At 42.6% G+C, this 23,129-nt stretch overlaps 1 protein-coding gene across 2 annotated transcripts; it reads left to right on the top strand.

The window, feature by feature from the left end:
- Nucleotides 1-12,828: 12,828 nt before the first annotated feature.
- On the top strand, nt 12,829-21,825 carry RPP40 (ribonuclease P/MRP subunit p40). Of its 2 annotated transcripts, none has more exons than XM_030817259.1 (8): nt 12,829-13,185; nt 14,745-14,889; nt 16,167-16,235; nt 16,883-16,978; nt 17,957-18,082; nt 20,445-20,643; nt 20,781-20,915; nt 21,595-21,825. In XM_030817259.1, exons 2-8 carry the CDS (start codon nt 14,802-14,804, stop codon nt 21,791-21,793), a joined length of 912 nt encoding a protein of 303 aa, XP_030673119.1. In that variant the 5' UTR covers nt 12,829-13,185; nt 14,745-14,801; the 3' UTR covers nt 21,794-21,825. The 2 variants fall into 2 exon arrangements, with proteins under 2 accessions (XP_030673119.1, XP_003272275.2); XM_003272227.4 differs by lacking the exon at nt 12,829-13,185 and adding an exon at nt 13,233-13,398.
- Nucleotides 21,826-23,129: the final 1,304 nt, after the last annotated feature.

The raw sequence follows: 23,129 nt of genomic DNA, 5'->3' as shown, positions 1-23,129 counted from the left end.
CAGTTTTGTTAATTTTGAAGAACTGACTTTTGGGTTTGTTGATTTTCTTGTGCTTTCTATTCTCTGTTATTTATCTCTGCTCTAATCTTTACTATTTCCTCCTTCTACTAACTTTGGATGTAGTTCTTTTTCTCATTTCTTAAGTTGTAAAGTTAGGTTGTTGATTTGAAATCTTTCTTCCTTTTTAATGTAATATAGCTATAAATTTCCCGCTTAGGATTGCTTTCGAAGTGTCTTATTTTAGTATGCCGTCTTCATTTTCACTGATCTCTAGTACTTTCTAATTTCCCTTGATTTCTTCTTTGACTTGTGGTTGTTTACGAATGTACTGCTCAATTTTTTTGGTTTTCCTTCTATTATTGATTTCTAACTTCATCCTGTTGTGGTCAGGGAAGATACTATGTATGACATCTATCTTTTTTTTTTTGTTTTTTTGAGACGGAGTCTTGCTCTGTCGCCCAGGCTGGAGTGCAGTGGAGCAATCTCGGCTCACTGCAAGCTCCGCCTCCTGGGTTCACGCCATTCTCCTGACTCAGCCTCTCCGAGTAGCTGGGACTACAGGCGCCCGCCACCACGCCCGGCTAATTTTTTGTATTTTTTAGTAGAGACAGGGTTTCACCGTGGTCTCGATCTCCTGACCTCGTGATCTGCCCGCCTCGGCCTCCCAAAGTGCTGGGATTACAAGCGTGAGCCACCGCGCCCGGCCAACATCTATCTTTTTTTTTTTTCCCCAACACAGGGTTTCACTCTGTCACCCAGGCTGGAGTGCAGTGGCCCGACCTCGACTCACCACAACCTCCACCTCCTGGGTTCAAGCGATTCTCCTGCCTCAGCCTCCCAAGTAGCTGGGATTACAGGTGCATGCCACCACACCCAGCTAATTTTTGTATTTTTAGTAGAGACGGGATTTCACCATGTTTGCCAGGCTGGTCTCAAACTCCTGACCTCATGATCTGCCTGCCTTGGCCTCCCAAAGTGCTGGGATTACAGGCGTGAGCCACTGCCCCTGGCCTGATATCTATCTTTTTAAGTCTACTGAGACTTAATTTGTGGTCCGACATATGCTCTATCCTGAAGAATGTTCCATGCACACTTGAGAAAACTGTTTATTTTGTTGTTGTTGGGCAGAGTTTTTTGTATGTTTGTTAGGTCTGGCTGGTTTATGGTGTTGTTCATGTCTTCTATTTCCTTACTTATTTCTGCCTGATTATTCTGTCTGTTATTGGGTGGGATATTGAAGTCTGCAATTGTAGAACTGCTTCTCTGTTCAACCTGTCAATTTTTATTTCCTATATTTTGATGATATATAATGAGGTATGTAAATGTTTATAATTGTTTCTTCCTCCTGTATTGAACATTTTGTTAGATAATATGCTTCTTTTTTTAATTTTTAAAACTTAAAGTCTATTTTGTCTGATATAGTATAGCTTTCCATGATTTCTTTTTTTTTTTTCTATTTGCATGGAATATCTTTTTCTATCTTTTCACTTTCAACCTATTTGATTGGAGGGACTTCTGTCATTTTGCTATTTGTTTTACATTATGTTGGTGCAAAAGTAATTGCAGTTTTCGCCATTACTTTTATTTTTATTTTATTTTATTTATTTTATTTTTTTGAGATGGAGTCTCCCTCTGTCACCCAGACTGGAGTGCAGTGGCACGATCTTGGCTCACTGCAACCTCCACCTCTTGGGTTCAAGGGACTCTCCTGCCTCAGCCTCCCAAGTAGCTGGGACTATAGCCGTGTGCCACTACGCCCAGCTAATTTTTGTACTTTTAGTAGAAACAGGGTTTCACCATGTTGGTCAGGATGGTCTTGATCTCGTGATCTGCCTGCCATGGCCTCCCAAAGTTCTGGGTTTACAGGCGTGAGCCACTATGTCCAGCAGCCCGGCTAGTTTTTGTATTTTTAGCAGATACAGGGTTTTCCCATGTTGGCCAGGCTGGTCTCGAACTTCTGACCTCAGGTGATCCACCCTCTTCTGCCTAACAAAGTGCTGGGACTGCAGGCGTGAGCACGGTGCCCAGCCTTTTGCCATTACTTTTAATATATGCCTGAGAGCATTATGTCCCACATTTCCTGCATTCCTGTCTTTTGTATTTAGCTGACTTTTTTGTAGTGAAAATTTTAATTTCCTTCTCTTTTTTTGTTGGTGTATATAGTTATCTTTTTTTTTGGTGGGGGGGGGGTGCGCACTTACCACCAAGGGGATCACATTTAACATCTGAGTGTGTTCATTTGATTATTGCATAGTATTTAATGATAGGAACATACTACAATTTGTCCATTCTAGTCTTAATTGTCATCTTGGTTTTTAATTAATAGACTTTTTTAGGGCAATTTTAGGTTTACAGAAATATTGAGTAGAAAGTACACAGAATTCCCATGTAACCCCTACCCCATACCAGTTTTATATTTTAGCCATTCTAACTAGGTGTGTAGTGGTATTTCATTGTTTTAATTTGCAGTTCCCTAATACCATATGATGTTGGGCACTTTTTAATATGGTTATCTATCATCTGTATATTTTCTTTGGTGATGTGTCATTTGCAAATATTTTTCTCCCACTCTGTGGCTTGTCTGTTCATTCTCTTAACAGTGTATTTCACAAAGGAGAAATTTTAATGCAGTCAAGCTTATCAATTTCTTTCTTTCATGGATCATGCTTTTGTTGTTGTACTAAGAAGTCATTGCCAAACATAAGGTGATATATATTATTTCCTATGTTACATTTTAGGAGTTTTACAGTTTTGCATTTTTCATTTAGGTCTGCGATCCATTTTGAGTTAATTTTTCTGAAAGATATCTGTCTAGATTCATTTTTTCTTTTCTGTGTTTTGTTGTTGTTGGTTTTATTGTTGTTGTTGTTGTTCGGCATGGGGATGTCTGGTTGGGACAGCGCCATTTGTTGGAAAAACTATCCTTTCTCCATTGAATTGCCTTTGCTTCTTTGTCAAAGACCAGTTGACTCTATTCATGTAGGCCTATTTCAGAGCTTTCTGTTCTGTTCCATTGATCTGTTTTTCTGTTCTTTCACCAAATTGCCTTGCTATTTGGGGGTCTTTTGTGGTTCCATATGAATTTTAGAATTGTTTTATCTATCCCTGTGAAGAATGCCATCGGGATTTTGATAGAGATTGCATTAAATCTTCACAATGTTGTATGGACATTTTAACAATATTGATTCTTTCTGTCAATGAGCATGGGATAGCTTTCCATTTATTTGTGTCTTCTTCAGCTTCTTTCATCAATGTTTTATAATTTTCAGTGTATTGATCTTTCACCTCCTTGGTTAAATTTATCCCTAGGTATTTTTTATGCTATCATAAATGGGATTGTTTTCTTGATTTATTTTTCAGCTAGGTCACTTTCTAGGTTTTGTATGTTAGTTTTGTATCCTGCAACTTTACTGAATTCATGTATTAGTTTTAACAGGTTTTTTCAAAGGAGTCTGGGGTTTTCCACATATATGATCATGTCATTTGCAAATAGATAATTTTACTTCATTTGATTTGGATATATTTTATTGCTTTTTCTTATTTGATTACTCTTGATAGTATTTCTACTACTCTGTTGAATAGAAGTGAGGAGACTGAGTATCCTTGCCTTGTACCAGATCTTAAATGAAAAGCTTTCAGTTTCTCCCCGTTGATTGTGATGTTAGCAGTTGGTTTTTTTATAAATGGCTTATGTTGAACTTTCCTTCTTTACTTAAACTGTTGAGAGTTTTTACTGAGAATGGTTGTTGAACTTTGTCAAATGCTTTTTCTGTGTTGATTGAGATAATCATGTAGTTTTTGCCTTTCAGTATGTTCATGTGATTCATCACATTGATTTGCATGTGCAAGCCAGCCTTGAATGCCAGGGATACAACACACTGGGTCATAGTATATAATCTTTCTGATGTGTCGTTTAATTTGGTCGGCTAATATTTTATTGAGGATTTTTGCATCAGAGCCCATCAGAGACATTGGCTTATAGTTTCCTTTTCTTGTGATGTCTTTGTCTGGCTTAGGTATCAAAGTGATGCTGGCCTTGTAAAATGTTTTAGGAAGTATTCCCTCTAGCTTTATTTTTTTGAAAAGTTTAAGAAGTCTTTTTTTGTGTGTTATTGTTGTTGTTTTTCTTTTCCTTTCTTTCTTTTTTTTTTGAGATGGAGTCTCGCTCTGTCACCCAGGCTGGAGTGCAGTGGCATGATCTTGGCTCACTGCAACCTCCGCCTCCTGGGATCAAGTGATTCTCCTGCCTCAGCCTCTCGAGTAGCTGGTGTTACAGGTGTGTGCCACCACACCCAGCTAATTTTTTATTTTCAGTAAATATGGGGTTTCACCATATTGGCCAGATTGGTCTTGAACTCCTGACCTCAAGTGATTCACCCACCTTGGCCTCTCAAAGTGTTCAGATTACAGGTGTGAGCCACTGCACCCCGCCAAGAGGTATTATCATTAATTCTTTTTGAAGGTTTGGTAGAATTCAGCTGTGAAGCTATCTGGTCCAGGGCTTTTCTTTGTTGGGAGATTTAAAATTATTACCTCAATCTTGTTTGGTATTTTCTTTTCAGGCTTTCGATTTCTTCTGATTCAACCATGGTAAGTTGTCTTTTTCTAGGAATTTATTAGTTTCCTCTAGATTATCAAATTTGCTGGCATATAATTGTTCACAGTAGTCCCTTATGATACTTTTTATTTCTTTTCTTTCTTTTTATTTTTATTTTTGAGACAGGGCCTTGCTCTGTCACCCAGGCTAAAGCCAAAGATGTGGAGTTTTCTATCTGAGATAGAACATTATTTTTTATTTTTAATTGTGGTAAACTACACATAAAATTTACCATCTTAACACTTTTTTTTGAGACAGGGTCTCACTGTCACCTAGGCTGGAGTGCAGAGGCACAATCACGACTCACTTGACTTCCCTCACTTGGGAGGCTGAGGTGTCAGGATCGCTGGAGGCTTAACTTCCCAGGCTCCAGCGATCCTCCTACCTCAGCCTCCCAAGTAGCCAGGATCACAGGTGCGTGCCACCACACCCAGCTAGTTTTTGTATTTTTTGTAGAGACGGGGTTTTGCCACGTTGCTCAGGCTGGTCTTGAACTCCTGAGCTCTAGCTATCCACCCTTCAGCCTCGCAAAGTGCTGGGATTACAGGTGTGAGCCACCAGACCCAGCCTCCATCTTAACTGTTTTTAAGTGTTAATCTTAAAATAACACTTAAATAAATAAAATAAATAACTTAATTTCATCTGTGTCAAGGGTATTCACATTGTTGTACAACCAATCTCCAGAGCTTTTTCATCTTGAAAAACAGAAACTCTAGATCCCATCAAAAACTGCATTTTTTGATAAAAAAACAAAAAAAACCCCCTGAATGTAAAATGCTTCATTTCTTCACTTATTAATCAATAATTGCAGTGTTCACATTCTATGAAGAATACACTTCCAGGAACTAGGAACTGTAGAGAGATGGAAAAGAGATGACAAATGCGCCTATGAGATGGAAAGTCCCTGGAAGGCAGGGACGGGGTGACGTTGTGTCTCTGGTTCTCCCTAAAGTTCCGCACCTGGTGCTATGGCCTTCCATGTGCACATCCATGCCCGCTGTGTCCCGACTCCCTGCTTGAGCCTGAGCCCCGCCAGCCCCAGCTCCCACCTGTGAGGTGATATCCAGGCCCCTGGGGCCCAAGACTCCAGGTGCTGGAATTTGGGGATTTATGGCGTGATGTTTTTCCCACATCCCTTTCATCCTTCCCCTCAGTGCCTGCACTGGCCAGTACCGGCCTTTCCTTGCCCACAGCTCTGCTTATTCTGCTCCAAGCAGCTCCCCTCCCTCCCTCCTTCCTCCTGCTGTGTCTCTTTCAATATGTGTGTTCCCTTCCCTCGGTAAAATAACTCTTCTTCTACTCCCTGTCTCATTCACTGGGAACCAAAAATCCACTCCATGGCATAGCATTCTCAGTTTTGAAAAAAGTTGCCGAGATCGCGCCACTGCACTCCAGCCTGGCCGACAGAGTGAGTGAGACTCTGTCTCAAAAAAAAAAAAAAAAAAAAAAAAGTCACATTCTGGAACAAAAACCAGTGTCATCCACCTCTAGAGATGTTAGAAGTAATTGAAAGTCCTTTAGGATCTCCAAAAAACTTTTCTTTCTCATTTCCTTCTGGCTCATGCCTATAATCCCAGCACTTTGGGAGGCCGAGGCGGGCGGATCATGAGGTCAAGAGTTTGAGAGCAGCCTAGCCAACATAGTGAAACCCCATCTCTACTAAAAATACAAAAATTAGCCGGGTGTGGTGGTATGCACCTGCAGTCTCAGCTACTCGGGAGGCTGAGGTGGGAGAATCGCTTGAACCCAGGAGGCGGAGGTTGCAGTGAGCTGAGACCACGCCATTGCACTCCAGCCTGGGTGACAGAGTAAGATTCCATCTCAAAAAAAAAAAAAATTCCTTCTAATTAAACTATTTTTCCTCAAGCACCAGTATTCAAGATAAAAAAATTTTTTAAAAAATTATGATGGTAATAAAAGGAGTAAAGTACTGACACAACGCTGCAACTTGAATGAACCTCAAACATATTTTGCTATGTGAAAGAAGCCAGTCACAAAAGTCCACATAGTATACGATTCCTTTTATATGAAATGTCCAGAAAAGACAAATTTACAGAAAGTAGATCAGTGGTTGCTTAGGGCTGGAGGAAGGGATAGGAGGGTGACAGCTAAAGGATACGGGGTTTAGGCGTCGTGGCTCACGCCTGTAATCCCAGCACTTCACGGGGCCAAGGCAGGTGCATCCCTTGAGCTCAGGAGCTCAAGACCAGCGTGGGCAACATGGCGAAACCCCATCTCTACAAAAAAAAAAAAAAAAATTAGTTGGGCAGAGTGGGGCGTACCTGTAGTCCCAGCTACTCAGGAGGCTGAGGCAGCATTGCTTGAGCCCAGGAGTTCAAGGCTGCAGTAAGCCAAGACTGCACCACTGCACTGTAGCCTGGGTGACAGAATGATACACTGTCTCAAAAAAAAAAGTTATAAAACTGACTGTGGTGTTGGTTGCACATATCTGTGAATATATTAAAAACCACTGAATTGTACAGTTTAAATAAGCAAAATGTAAGGCCTGCTAACTGTATCTCAAGACAGCTGTTTAAAAAAATTTTTTAAATTATGAACTATTTCATACACACAAAATTATATATGTATGTATACATATATGATATAAAGAAAAATAAAATACTCTGCACCTATCACCTGCCTAATAAATACAGTTTCACCACTACCCACGAAGCCTTCTACATGGCCTCTCCCAAACATAACCCTTTGCCTCCCCATCCAGGAGAACCATTCATCTAAAGTTTAAAAATTATTCCTGGCCAGGCTGGTGGCCCACACCTGTAGTCCCAGCTACTAGGGGTGGAGACGCTTTAGCGCAGAAGGTGGAGGATGCAGTGAGCCGAGACTGCACCACTGCACTCCAGCCTGGGTGACAGAGTGAGACACTACCCCAAAAAAAAAATATATATTCCTTTGACTATCATTACAGTTTTACTATATATGTACATATGTCTAAACAATATAGTTTAACTTTGTAAGTTTTTAAACTTTTCTATAAATGTATCCGTCATACTTGCAAAATGCATTTTTCAGTCAACACTGTATTTTTAAGAGCCTTCTGTGTTGTATTCAATTATGTGTATTGTTTATGAATCAACAATACTCTAAATTGAAGATACTGAAATCTACCTCACAGAGGATTCATGTGAGATAATGAATATAAAATGCTTATAGCAGTGCCTGACTCATTATAGGTATTACATATGTAAAATACTATATGTTAATAATTGTATACATTATAGCAATTGCTCCTTTCTCTGTGAATGTGTATTAATATTATTTCATCAACTACATTAGCCCTTAACAGTTTTCAAAATGCAGTAAAATCCAGGTTACACAGGCCTTTGGGAAATGCCTCATTCTAGATATTGAAAGTTTCTGTATAGCTAAGATTTGAGTTTTTCATGTACCAATTCATTTCCACGTACCAATTCATATACCAAGGTATGTTTTTAAACAAAAGAATGATCTTTATGAAAAAATTTCAGCCATTTCCAAATTCTCTTCCAAATTTCTTTATGAGCATGTGTGACAAAGCTTTAATCAGACCACAAACTGTATTGTGTTCTGCTTTTTTTTTTTTTTTGAAACAGGGTCTTGTTCTGCCACCCAGGCTGGAGTGCAGCAGCGTGATCATAGCTCACTGCAGCCTCAAAGTTCCAGACTCAAGTGATCCTGCCACCTCAGTCTCCTGAGTAGCTGGGACAGACAACAGGCATGTGCCATCAGGCCCAGCTAATTTATTTTTATTTTTATAGAGACAAGGTCTCACCAAGTTGCCCAGGCTGGTCTCAAACTCCTGGGCTCAAGCAATCCTCCCACCTCAGCCTCCCAAAGTGTTAGGATTACAGGCATGAGCCACCATGCCTGGCCATGTTCTGCTTTTAAAGCATGACTTCATTTGTACACTTCCATACAGTGATACGGCCCGTGGAGCTGCCATGGTTAATGTTTGTGTCCTTCAGTGATCTCCACACCAGTCACAGAGAGAGCAGACCAGGAGAAAATGAGGCTGTCTAGTTCTTAGGCGGGTCCATACATTCTTCTTGGGGGCTGTCTTAGTCCATTTGTGCTGCTATAAGAGAACATCATAAAATGGGTAACTTATAAACAACAGACATTTCTTTCTCACAGTTGTGGAGGCTGGGAAGTCCAAGATCAAGGCACTGGCAGATTCAGTGTCTGGGGAGGGGCCGCTTTCTTGCTCATTAGATGGCATCTTGTCCATCTGTCCTCATATAGAAGGAGGGGCAAGGCAGCTCTCTGAGGCTTCCTTTATAAGCGCATGAATGCCATTTCTAACCTCCCAAATGCCCTACCTCCTAATACCATCACATTGGTGATTGCATTTCAACACATGAGCTTTGGGGGAACATAAACATTCAGACCATAGCAGGGGCCATTATTATTATTATTATTTTGAGATGGAGCCTCACTCTGTTGCCCAGGCTGGAGTGCTGTGGCACCATCTCGGCTCACTGCAACTGCCGCCTCCCGGGTTCAAGCGATTCTCCTGCCTCAGCCTCCTGAGTAGCTGGGATTACAGGCGTGTGCCACCATACCCGGTTCACTTTTGTATTTTTCATAGAGACAGGGTTTCACCATGTTGGCCAGACTGGTCTTGAACTCCTGACCTCAAGTGATCCACCCACTTTGGCCTCCCAAAGTGCTGGGATTACAGGCATAAGCCACCGTGTGCGGCCCACAGGCCATTAATTTTCTCCATTGCAGCTATTGGTGCCAGTTTCCACTCTGCCGTCTGAGGGCAGTTTCAATCTATAGGCCAACACCAATTGATTTCTAGCAGCTGCCTGGAACTCTGTGCTGACAGGAACTGTGAGGTCAAGTTCAGGTTCAGCAGGCGGGCATCCTCTGATTTAGTACAGCTGTCTGCAATAGATACATTTCCCTGCAGTGCTGCTCTTAACCATAAGGAGATGATGTTAAACAACTCCAGGGCAGTGCTAGTATCCTAATGAACATAACCTGATCACTCCCTGTGCTTCTGAGTCAGACAGCTCTCTCCTTTCACCAATACTGCCTGTACATGGTTATGATATATTCACAAGCACATAAGTTTATAGGCGCTGTCATTGTGTTTTGGATTTGCACCCTGAACCAGGCATTAATTTATTTAAAAGAATATTTTAACATTGTCAAAGAGTTGAGCACCTTTAAATTGTTACTTTTTCTTTTTTTTGAGATGGAGTCTCGCTCTGTTGCCAGGCTGGAGTGCAGTGGTAAGATCTTGGGCTCACTGTAACCTCCACCTCCCAGGTTCAAGTGATTCTCCTGCCTCAGCCTCCCAAGTAGCTGGGACTACAGGCACATGCCACCACATTCAGCTAATTTTTGTATTTTTAGTAGAGATGGGGTTTCACCATGTCGGCCAGGATGGTCTCGATCTCTCGACCTAGTGATCCACCCGCCTTGGCTTCCCAAAGTGCTGAGATTATAGGCATGAGCCACAGTGCCCGGCCAATTCTGTTTCTGTTCTTTCTAACTTTATTGCATTATGGCCCAGAAATGGGATGTGTAAAATTTTTGTCCTTTTATATTTACTAAGTCTATATTTTTTTGTTTTCAGAATATGATCAAAGATATTTCTATTTCTTTGCAAGTCTATTAGCTCAGATTTTTCAAAATTATGTTACTATTTTGGGTATACATATAGATATGTTTTCAGTTTCATGTGCCTTTTTTTTTTTTTTAACCATTTCTGGCCTTTCCATCTTGCACTTTTCCTTCCATACCCAGTGCTCTAGATTCTATGATCTAATATGTTTGTCGGTTAAGACTGCTTTCAGCTCTAGAGACCAGAAAATATGACAGAGTATGAATAAGCAAGGGAAGGAGATGAGGCTGAAGAGGCAGGCTCAGGCCAGTGTGTAAGCTTTTATTCCATCACAGTGAGAAGCCAGTGGCAGGGTCTAAATGGGGCTGTGGGGGTTTATCATGTTTTCCATGTTTTTAAGAGATCACTCTGGATGCTGAGTGGAGAATGGACTGTGGGAGGGCAAGAGAGGCAGCAGGGAGAAGGTTTGGAGGCAGTCTTGGGCAGCAGACCAGTGAGTGACGAAGGTGGCTGAAACTGGCTGTAGAAACGCAGAGAGCAAGAAAAGGCTGAAATCAGGATGCGTGCTGCAGGCAGGGCCACAAGACTTACTGTGGGACTGCATGGTGGGTGAGAAGGGAAGAAGTCAGGGGTGAGTCCTTGTACTAGAGTCATCTGGATACTCCGCTCAGGGAAGAGGCTCCACGCCTAGGGGTTATCAGCAGCCAGAGAGGAGGACTTAAAGCTGCAAGACTCTGTGGGGTCACTCTTGAGAAGAGGGCAGTTTATATCTCTCAATACGTTTTTCAGCTGATATTTACATAGATAAAATTTATTTTGCATCTTCAAAATATGCAACATTTTAAACTAAATGATTTGCTGGAAAAGCTTCATGGTGCTTCCAAATACAATTGGTAGACCATCAGGATCACACCAGTCACTTTGTGGAGTTTTGGAATGTCCACAAAGGAGAGGTACATCCATGATGTTTCAGTCTTGGGCCACTGCTACCACACACAAAACAGCTGTCTGGTGACAAGCACATTAAATGTGAGGTGACCAAGAAGCAATGCTTTAAGCCTTTTACATCTTAACATGTTATTCGTAGCTGTTATTTATAAAACATCTAGCTGCCATATTGTGATCTAGGAAATTAGTAGGGTTTTTTTTAATTGACTTGCCATGCCTTATAATTCTGCTGTTTAAAATAATGGGAAACAGGTTCTCATTAGGTTTCCTTGGAAAGAAAATGTGACATTTCAGTCATATATTACATTTTGACTTTTTTTTTTTGAGACGGAGTCTCGCTCTGTCGCCCAGCCTTTAAGTGCAGTTGCGAGATCTCGGCTCACTGCAACCTCTGCCTCCCAGGTTCGAGTGATTCTTCTGCCTCAGCCTCTTGAGTAGCTGGGATTACAGGCATGCGCCACCACACCTGGCTAATTTTTGTATTTTTAGTAGAAACAGCATTTCACCATGTTGGCCAGGGTGGTCTTGAACTCCTGACCTCAGGCGTTCTGCTCGCCTCGGCCTCCCAAATTGCTGGGACTACAGGCGTGAGCCACAGCACTCAGCCAGATTACCGATGTTTTTAATGGCAGATGACTTTCCAGCCTTGTCTTAGTTTTATTTTTATTTTTTTGGAGATGGGGTCTCACTATATTGCCCAGGCTGCTCTTGAACTCCTAAGCTCAAGTGATCCTCCCACCTCAGCCTCCCAAAGTGCTGGGATTACAGGCATGACCCACTGTGACCGGCTTAGTTTTAAATTCTTATTTACCTTGTAAACTACTTAATTCCATTTCTTCCACAGGATGCTCCAGGAAGATGTATCACCAACATTCTGCTGTTTTTGTATCCTGCCAGAGCAGAATTGGGGCTGTGCCTCTCTAGTTTGAGAAGCATGTAGTAACATACTTGATTTTGCCCTGAATCAGTAACGTACCGCATGCTGGGAGCCGTAGTCTTTTTTTTTTTTTTTTTTTTTTTTTGAGACGGAGTCTCGCTGTGTCGCCCAGGCTGGAGTGCAGTGGCGCAATCTCGGCTCACTGCAAGCTCCGCCTCCTGGGTTCACGCCATTCTCCTGCCTCAGCCTCTCCGAGTAGCTGGGACTACAGGCGCCCGCCACCACGCCCGGCTAATTTTTTTTTTTTTTTGTATTTTTAGTAGAGACGGGGTTTCACCGTGGTCTCGATCTTCTGACCTCGTGATCCGCCCGCCTCGGCCTCCCAAAGTGCTGGGATTACAAGCGTGAGCCACCGCGCCCGGCCTTGAGCCGTAGTCTCTTAACCGCTCCAAGCCCATGACAGAAAAACGAAATGGAAAAATGACTTAGGAGAATTATCACTATTAGCCCCCAGAAACAATACATTATTAAAAGCGGTTCTGAAGGGCTATTTAAAAGGGAAACCAATAGTAGTTTCAAAGGAGTCCTATTGTAAGGCAAAAATTGTGCTTTACCTTCCCGCCTAAACTTCCCTAAAGTTTTGGGAAGGACCGATGCAAAAACTTTTAGTCCTGTTGGCCTGTGTTAATAATGGCCAAGAGGTCCCCAGTGGGTAACAGAGTCCTGTGAACCAGTGTGAGAAGTCAGAAAAGCAGCTGGGTGTGGCCCCCAAAGCAGCTTAGGGGGTTACTTAACTGTGCGGCTACATTTCTTGACCATATACTAAAGGAACTGGGCCTTTCCATGTGATGTTTTCCTTTTATAACGGTGGCAGGAAGCGGTCCCTCTGAAGGGCCTGACCGAGGTATGCGCCGGCGCCAGGCCGGGGTCCAGGGGGCGCTCCGAGGCGGGGCACATAGAGAGGGTTTAGGGCAATTCCAAGGGATGGCGGGGACGGAGGAAAAGTGGCATTGAAAAGGCAAGAGCCAGGTTCCCAGCCACTGGATATTTCCACTTGAGGCAGTGAATTTACAGCTTCAGACATCCACCAAAGAGCGGCTGCGTGGGCTCCTAAGAAGCGTTAACAACTGTTCAGAAACCCGGCGCCGCCATCCCCACTCCACCGCCGCCAGGGGCGCACAGCAGCAGGTATGCGGCCGGAGGGAAGGGGCGGGGCGGGAGGAAGGGGCGGGGCGTCCCCGCCAGCAGAGGCCGGGAGGACCAGGAACTCAGGAGAGCATGGCCACTCTGCGCCGGCTTCGGGAGGCGCCGCGGCACTTGCTGGTTTGCGAGAAATCCAACTTCGGCAACCACAAGTCGCGCCACCGGCATCTTGTGCAGACGCACTACTATAACTACAGGGTGAGTCCGGTTGTCCTCGGCTTTTCGGGCCGTGGTCAGTCCCCGCATGCTAGAGAGGTTTGGGAAGAGATATAGGCTTCGCGGGTCGGGGCCGCCGGCGGTGCGCGGAGGGGCGGGGGCCCTCGCCCGGCTTGCTGGGAGTTGTAGTCTCTCAACTGCTCTAGGCCAGTGGCTTGCAGGGCTGCAGGACTACAACTCCCAGGATGCGCCGGGCGTGGGGGCGGCACCCAGTCTGGAGGGAGCTGTTGTCAGGGGCGTTCTGGCTGCTCACTCGTGTCAACCCGCCACACTGGGAGTGAGTCCAGGGAGGGATTCGTGGTTCAGGGCCGGGACCAGGGAGTTACGACGGTGTGACGGCTGCTGTGTGCAACTGCGGGGCAGCCACGTGCACCTCGCTTTTTCCCCAAATCAGGGCGGGTCTCGCGCCTCCTCCCCACCACCGCCTCCCTCCCCAGCTTGAATCCCTCTCCCACCTGCATACCTGTGGATCTCTCCAGAGCATCCTGCCTAGGCTCGGCCCAGGAAGCGACTGATTTTCTAAATTGGTTGTGGGAACTAATTTGATATCTGAGAAACTTCAAGAAACCAACCTTATCATGGGGGATTAAAGATTTTACACTTTAAATGGATCATCTTAATAACTCAGGTTTGACTGAGCAGTGTTTCAGAGATGTTAAGTGGTGACCTGATCAGTCGGAACAGGCTGGTGTTTGAGCCTTGGGACAGTGATGACTTTTACAGTGTGGCAACATTTGAAGCCTGCCCTGTTTTTAACACCTATTTTGAATGTAAAGCTCATCACAGCAGTCAGGGATGTATACGTTAACTCGCCTGTTGCATTTTTCTGTCTCGAAAATGGGAACATACAGGAGCACCATTGCTTGCACATAGATTCTTAGTAATTAGATGTCCACAAATTAATTCATTATGCCCCGACAGATAGTTCGTTTTATTCCAGGATAACACCAGGGTAAACAAATCAAGGGATATTCAATTATACTATATTTCCTTGAAAATAATAAAATAGTGAAAGGAACAGGACATAAAATATACAGCATTGCTAATTTGCAAAAGATTAAATGCAAGCACGAGTTTTCCATTAAAAGTATTCTGTTCAATTCCCTTCCTGTACTGTACCTTTGAATGCAGAAATGAAAAACTTGAGTAGTCAGATTTCTCTTTGCCTGAGATAGGTAAGTTAACATAAGAGTTTTGTTGCCCGTGTTTTTATGTTCCAGTGAAACTCATGGAGACATACTAACTTTCATGATCTTATTTCATTCCTAAAAACCTGGGTGTTCATCTTCATGGAAGTAAGACTTTGTTTGTATTACACATTCCAATAGGTTTCATTTCTCATTCCTGAATGTGGGATACTATCGGAAGAACTGAAAAACCTGGTCATGCACACTGGACCCTATTACTTTGTGAAGAATTTACCTCTTCATGAATTAATTACACCCGAATTCCTCAGTACCTTTATAAAGAAAGGTAAGAAAACCCTGAAATGGCTGTGAACAAGGCTGGATGAGGAAGTGTAGGGAGACCACATCACAATGCTAGGGCTGTTCTTTTGCTTCAAACAGGGCCTGTGGTATAGTCTGTGTGGTCAGGTGCACACACGTGCTCCCCCGCACTCTCATCCTGTTCTTTCTTGTGTCCTCTTTAGGTGGTGGTTTCTGATTGCAGTTGCCCACAAGTGGTGGATGAGGATGTCGTAACATGACAGTATCTGTCCCCTTAAAATGAGGATTAATGGAGAGGAGAGACTTGCAATCTGTGTTCAGATGCACTGCTGTTGAAGATGTGGCTGCAAAGACACTATGCTGTCAGCAGTCCCACAGCAGCTGTCTCAGAGGGTTGGTCTCCAGATACAGCCACGGCTGCTGTTCACAGAGCAAAGTGCACATTGGGGTCCAGTGTCTTCTGCTTAGATTTTGTAGCCGTAACCCCCGTCTGCTAACCCCATTTCCACCCATATCTGCTGGGTTGGACTGGTTTGTTTCAGTTGATTCCTGGGAGCCATTTGTTTGAAACTATTTCAGAGGGCCTTTAGGGATTCCACCCACACTACATAAGTCACCTGTACAGTGGCCACATGCTTATCTTGTGGTAGCCCCCACATGTGTCCCCTCCAGTGAAGATATGACGAATTCTAGTTTCCAGTAGCTCCTCTCATTCTGACACTGCTGGGGCTACTTATGAGCTGGGCATCTTGTCTGGTCTCATCACCGTTATTCCTTTCATTTATTTTGAGGTCTGGCACCACTCTGTCAATTACATGGACACTGGCTGTAGCAGGCACTGTTAAATATCTTACCAGATTTAACCCTTGCGACAACTTTATGCAGCAGGCCTATGATCCTCATTTAACAGGTGAGGAAACTGAGGCTTGGAGACGTTGAGTAGCTTTTGAATCTTAACTTGGAACTCCGCCTCTGAGATGTGTATGTTTATCTAGAATTCTACTTTGTACCCCTCTCCGCGTGACCCCAAAGGTCACGTTCCATCCTGAGTCATTGTTTTGCTTGATGATGGTAAACTTGCACAAATGGGCCCTTGGTCGGGGAATGAACTAGCTGGAGCCTGGTCTTCGGCATGCTCCAGCTTACCTTTAGCAGATATTTGGTTTATTGAGTGAGCTGGAGCAGTGGTAGAAACTGACCTTTAATTACCTGGAAGACTGGTTATCTTGTGAAAATAATCCACTAACATCTTGCAGGTGTGATTTCTTCTTTTAAATGTTTCCTCTGGACTTTCTCTTACAGGTTCGTGCTATGCACTGACATACAATACAAATATTGATGAAGATAATACTGCTGCCCTGCTACCAAATGGTAACACTTTATTTTTTCATCTTTGTTAAAATGCATACTGTAAAAAAAAAAAAAAAAAAAGTCAGCTGGGCATAGTGGCTCATGCCTGTAATCCCTGCACTTTGGGAGGCCAAAGTGGGTGGATCACCTGAGGTCAGGAGTTCGAGACTAGCCTGGCCAACATGGTGAAACCCTGCCTCTACTACAAATACAAAAATTAGCCAGTGTGGTGGCGCACGCCTGTAGTCCCAGCTCCTTGGGACGCTGAGGCAGGAGAATCACTTGAACCCGGGCGGTGGAGGGTGCAGTGAGCCAAGATCGTGCCACTGCACTCCAGCCTGGGTGACAGAGTGAGACTCTGTCTTAAAAAAAAAAAAAAAGGATATTCAAAAGAATGAGTATACCATGACTTATTTCATCTTTAGTAGAAATTCAGATTATTTCTAATTTCACCATTATGAATAATATCCTTGGATGTATAATGTATAAATAATATCTGTTACAAGACATGTATACATATAAATAATATTCTTATGATATAAATAAGATCCTTGTGTGCAGTTTGTTACATCGATATCTAACTGCTCAATTTGCCTTGCTTTCTTTTAGTCAGACAACATAAGTTCTATTTTTGGTATCTCTTATGGGAGTTATTATTTGACTTACAGGAAAATTAATTTTGTCACTGGATAAAGACACTTACGAAGAAACTGGACTTCAGGGTCGCCCATCTCAGTTTTCTGGCAGAAAAATTATGAAATTTAGTAAGTATCATGTGTGCTCCATCTGTTTCTAAGAAGTCTGTAATCTTCTTGTGGCAATTTAAATTTAAATGTTTGAATTGCCTCTAATCTCTGTGTTCAGAAAAATGTGGCTTTTTAAACAAATTTATCAAACTTCTGACTCGAGCTTCATAGAGGATGGGATGATGCTTTTAAGTTCATTTCTTTTCAGCTGTAGATGCATTTGATAAAGATTGTAGACTTGGACTGCTCAATTAAATATATATGTTTTGGGTTAAAAATTCAAAGTAATTTGGGAGGCTGAGGCGGGCGGATCATGAGGGCAAGAGATTGAGACCATCTTGACCAACATGGCGAAACCCCGTCTCTGTTAAAAAATACAAAAATTAGGTGGGTGTGGTGGCACGTGCCGGTAATCCTAACTACTCGGAAGGCTGAGGCAGGAGAATCGCTTGAACCCAGGAGGCGGAGGTTGCAGTGAGCCAAGATCGCGCCACTGCACTTCAGCCTGGCAACAAAGTGAGAGTCCATCTCAAAAAAAAAAAAAATTCAAAGTACTGAACCCAAGATAGGAGTCTACAACTTACTCTTAATAAAGAATTTCCTTTGATTTCCCCAAGTCTTTCTGATTACTAGTAGAAATTCAGCCATGAGTGAAGAGATGTTTTGCTGACAGCGTCTGGCTGGAACATTAATAGCTAAGGCTGCCACATCCATAAGTAGATTAAACCTGACCTCTCAAGTTCCTCTGCCCTTGGTCTTTGACCTAGGAAACATGTAAATTGAAAATGTCTGTTTTTATTAGCTCTCAAGGTTAAGAAGTGCCCACCAAAGGGATCTTATTTATTTGGCAAACGAAAGGGAGTGGAAGAAGAATAAAATAATTTTACTATCCATAAAATTTCCCAAAATTCTAGTTTTTAAAAATGTAACACTTTTTCCATAGTAGAAGCTGTACATATATGAATGAAATATATATTCTTTTTTTCATTTTTAAAGTTGTTTCCATTGATTTGATGGAATTATCCTTAAACTTGGATTCTAAGAAGTATGAAAGAATATCTTGGTCCTTCAAAGAAAAGAAGCCATTGAAATTTGATTTTCTTTTGGCTTGGCATAATACAGGTATGAAGAATAAATTATGTAATGATACAGTGATTTTGAAAGTAATTGTTAATTATAAGAGGAGTAATGGAGGATTGAATGGTGATTCACTCTTATAGTCAAGGAATATTGTATACGTATATATAAAAATATTATTAAGGAAACTAGCCCTTCTGACATCTCTGAAAACCATAGTTCAGGATCATCTAGGCATGCAGGCCTTTCTGCCTGAGTCTCATTGGGTTATATGTAGATCCAGAGATCTTCATAGTGGCTTCAGAGCAGCTAAATTTTATCTATTTCTCCCCTTTCTTCTCTCCAGCTTACCTTGAACAGCCTTGACTATAATATTTTTAAGTAGCACCAATTATAGTTATATACACAATCTGCTTATTTATTATCACAGGGTACTGACTCAGGCCTACCATTAAATGTCAGATTAATTTGTTATAACTTTTAATTGATTAGGACACTAAATTTAGTTCAAAGTTTGCTGTTCACCACACAGCGTAATCTGCCTAAAACAGCCATGTATGTTTCTCCTTTTAGAAGTGTATCTTTGGCCCAGATAATAATGGATCAAGTCATCAGGAATTACGGTGTAGTACTCTCTTTTGGAGGATAGGAAGCATGGTGGTCTGTTTTAGAAATAGCCCCATCTGTCTGCTCCTTGTGGGAAATGTCTGGTCACTGGGTGCTCCAAGTTGCTCCCATGAGTCCTAGGTCTGGCCTTTGGTGCCTCTCCTTCCATATATGGTAGATAGAAAAGAGGGCAGAAAGGCTTACTGAAGTTTCAGTTGCGTGAAGTCTTCTATGCAGATCATCCAGACATTGGATTCTGGAGAGCTCCCTGTTCCTAAAGCTCCTAACTATTTTAAGGATTTGTCAGGACTGTGAAAGGTCTGAGATTTCCTCATACTTGCAGGCTAACAAGGTAGCCTGCCGCAGTCTCAGGGATGCTCGCAGAAGACACATAAGCCCTGGGTCAGAGACACAGGACTGAATTCCTCAGAGGAGTGGTAGTAGCCAGAATATATTAGGGTTCTCCAGGGAGAAAGGACCAGTAGGATAGATGGATGGATGGATGGATGGATCGTTGGATGGATGGATGGATGCATGCATGCATGGATGCGTGGATGGATGCATGCATGGATGCATGGATGGATGAGAGGAGATTTATTAGGGAAATTGATCATGCACTTACGGAGGCTGAAGAGTCCCATGACAGGCTGTCTGCAAGTGGGAGACCCAGGGATGCTGGTAGCATGGCTCAGTCCAAATATCAAGGCTGAGAATCAGGAAAGAAGATGGTATAAGTCTCAGTCCAAGGCCAAAGCCTGACAACCTGTGGATCTGCTGGTGCAAGCCCCAGAGTCCAAAGGCTGTAGAACTTGGAGTTCTGCTGTCCAAGGGCAGGGGAAGAAGGGAGTCCCAGCTCCAAGGGACAGCGAATTCACTTTTCCTCTGCCTTTTTGTTCTACCTGGGGCCCCAGCCGGGTAGATGGTGCTGCCCACAGTGAGGGCAGATCTTCCCACTCTACCCACTCACCCGCCAGTCTCCTCCAGAAACACCCTGACAGACACACCTAGAAATAATGCTTTACCAGCCATCCAGATGACCCTTCAGTCAGGTTGACACCTAAAATTAACCATCACACCAAATATCACCATTTGCACCAGTTCACCAAGTCCCATTTGCCAGAGTGACACCAAGCGATGCTGGCACATGCAGTAGGTTGCGTTACAGGAGAGGAACCTGGAGTTTAAGAACTCCAGTCCTTTGTCAGGGCAGTAAGCCTGCTGATCTCTGCCTGGAGAGAGGGAGGGTGACGTTATTTCTATTATACTGGGCAGTAAGCAGGCCTGCCCTTTGCTGTGGAGGGAGTACTATTTCTGTCTTCCAAGGCCATTGGCTACACAAACATCCCTGAAAAGATACGCTGGATTTTATTGGTTTTTCAGAGTCAAGCTGGGATGAGGTTCAATCACCATTCAGTTTCTCTTCTTTTTCTTTTCTTTAATAGAGGTTGTGCAGATAAGCTCCTTCTCTCCGGAGTTCACTAATATTATTCATACATCAGGAATGCTTTTGGTTTTAAGTGTGAAGTTGAAATTTTTTTATTAGCACAAATGGTGAAACTAGTTTGGGTCTGATCAGAAACTATAGTGCTTTTCCAGGAAAAGTGTGAAAAAAGATGAACGTTTACAGAACTTGAGCAAAAGGAGCTGAAAGCAGCTTTAAATGATTTTAATTTGAATGCAGCTCTGCACAGCTTCCATCTTAATCTTACCACTCAAATGGGAATGGGCGGGTTCAGGGATCACTAAACTTGCTTACGATGGTCAAATGGATTCAAGTGGCCTTGTGTGGTGTGTTTTTAAGGTTCAGAAGAATCAACAATGATGTCATATTTTTCCAAGTACCAAATTCAGGAGCATCAGCCAAAAGTAGCACTGAGCACGTTGAGAGATCTCCAGTGCCCAGTGCTGCAGAGCAGAGAGCTGGAGGGAACGCCAGAGGTGTCCTGCCGGGCTCTGGAGCTGTTCGACTGGCTGGGCGCCGTCTTCAGTAACGTCGACCTGTGGGTATCTGAACTCGCTGTGTCTTCTAGGGCTCTGGCCTGCTGCTTGTTTTTAATAGGAGTTTAATACTTTGGAAGTGATCATGTGATGGATATAAGTGTATTATCTCTCCCTTTTTTTTTTTTTTTGGTGACAGAAATAATGATCCTAATAATTTCATATCAACCTATTGCTGTCCTGAGCCAAGCACACTGGTGGCAAAAGCTTATTTGTGTACAATCACTGGCTTCATACTTCCAGAGAAGATCTGTCTCCTATTGGAACATCTCTGGTGAGAACTCCTTACCTTTTATATCGCTCATCAGTGCTCTATAGAACAGTATGTAGAATAATATAGATTTTTTCATTTTGGGAGGTAGTATATAAATAAAATGTACATTGAAAGGAAACTCAAATCTCCTATTGCAAAAAGACCATACATTGAGTATAATCCTATTTAGTAAGCATATCTTCTCAATCTTCCCTTTTAAAATGTCAGATTTACGTCTTGAAGATTTTCCTTTTTAAACCCAACATCCTTTTTCACATTTATCGGTTTGGTACTTTGATTTTCTTCGATAGGAAGGCTGGGTATTAGAAATCTGGTGAATTATCCTGCAACGTTTCAGTTAACTGAGACTCTGAGAACAGTACTCTTAATAGGAGGGACACTGTCCTTAAACACCTGTGGGGTTTTTTGTTTTGGGTTCTTTTTGTCTTAAAGACCTCCCAGAATGAGGGTGGGAACAGCTGAGGTTTGTTTTGTGTGTTGTATATTAGTTAATCCTTATGGAATTCACAGTGTGACATCAGGAACTTACCACACACGTCTTGATTTTCATAAATTAAAGCTAAGATCTAAGCTTTATTAGAATATCAGAAACGCTCCTTATCCTGAATAAATTTTTTTACAAATGCAGACATTCCTCTCTTTTAAAACTCTGTTTAACAAACAATTACCTTTTTTTCAGTCACTACTTTGATGAACCGAAGTTAGCTCCGTGGGTTACATTGTCCGTTCAAGGCTTTGCAGACAGCCCTGTTTCTTGGGAAAAAAATGAACATGGTTTTCGAAAAGGAGGAGAACATTTATATAACTTTGTGATTTTTAATAATCAGGACTATTGGCTTCAGATGGCTGTTGGGGCAAACGATTACTGTCCACCATAAAAATAAAAAATTAAAAATCGTGTTTGCTTACATTTATGCCTGCTTTCAGATTTCTTAATGGTAAAAGGTCTGTGTGTCCACTCAGGCTTGTGTGATGGTGACATTTCTCCGATCAGCGTTTGCCAGCATCCTGCCCTGCACCTGGGACCCGTCTGTGATGGCAGCAGGGCCTGCTGTCCAATGAATAGCTCATAGTTGATTTCTGTCTGTCAACATAAGCACAGGGTGTGGGTTACAACGTGGTACACTGAGCCAGGATGTCTAAGGACTGGGGGTATTTGTCCCCATCTCACCCCATTGGTTGAGATATATTTTGTTCATTACAACTTTTTCAGATAATAAAAAGAAATCTCATCCTTACCAGGGCCAGTCCCTGTTGTAAGTGCTGTTTATGTATTACCATGTTAGAATCTCACACCAACCCTTTGAGGAAACTGAGGCACGGTGTGTAAATATGCTACCAAAGTTACAGTGGTAGTGGGCCTGAGACTTGATCTCAGGCCAGCCTAGTTCCTAAGTGTGTTCTCACGCTAATGCCTCTGGATCAGGGAGGGATCAATGGATACTGTAAATTGTTACAGAACAGGTTGAAAAAATTTTATTTCCAGCAGTAAGGCTGATAAGGACCAGTTGAAAACAACTAAAACTTTAGAATACATATGAAGAACCATTTTTTTTTTATACTTTAAGTTTTAGGGTACATGTGCACAATGTGAAGCTTAGTTACATATGTATACATGTGCCATATAGGTGTGCTGCACCCGTTAACTCTTATTTAACATTAGGTATATCTCCTAATGCTATCCCTCCCCCTCCCCCCACCCCACAACAGCCCCCAGTGTGTGATATTCCCCTTCCTATGTCCATGTGTTCTCATTGTTCAGTTCCTACCTATGAGTGAGAACATGCGGTTTTTTAATGTAAAAAACAAGAGCTGCAAAATGAGTTCTTAAAGGGAAAAAGAATTTTTTTTTTTTTTGTAAATGGAAGCAGAAACCCAAAGAAGTAAGTGGAGTGCTGATGCCACTTTTCCACCTTAGTGCGTCTGCCAAATGTCAAATTGAATTTTTCTTATAGCCTGGGGTGGGAAGGGGCTGCAGAACAGCACACAAAGCTCGGGGCCTGCCCAAGGAAGGAAAACTAACAAGAGACCTCATAAAGTGAGGCCCCAAAAGGATAGATGTAGGGGTAAACTAGGAATAAATCCATCTGCTTCACCCATCGCCCCAACCCCTGTGAACAGCAAGGAAGATTTCTGTCCTGGGGGAAAACGTCACTTGAGAGCCTGTATGTAACTACAGGCAGTTTTTAGGTGGTTTGTTTGCACAACCTGGGT

This window comes from Nomascus leucogenys, chromosome 8 (genome assembly GCF_006542625.1).
Source record: "Nomascus leucogenys isolate Asia chromosome 8, Asia_NLE_v1, whole genome shotgun sequence".
Lineage (NCBI taxonomy): Eukaryota > Metazoa > Chordata > Mammalia > Primates > Hylobatidae > Nomascus > Nomascus leucogenys.
The sequence above is the reverse complement of the archived record's forward strand: the minus strand, read 5'-3'. Positions and strand labels throughout refer to the sequence as shown.

What these genes read in the sequence shown, in the direction of transcription:
- RPP40 (XM_003272227.4), top strand. Translation starts at nt 13,276, where the DNA reads ATGGCCACTCTGCGCCGGCTTCGGGAGGCGCCGCGGCACTTGCTGGTT. An exon ending in CGCACTACTATAACTACAGG is followed by an intron (nt 13,399 to 14,744) that starts GTGAGTCCGGTT and finishes ACATTCCAATAG; the next exon opens with GTTTCATTTCTCATTCCTGA. An exon ending in CAGAAAAATTATGAAATTTA is followed by an intron (nt 16,979 to 17,956) that starts GTAAGTATCATG and finishes TCATTTTTAAAG; the next exon opens with TTGTTTCCATTGATTTGATG.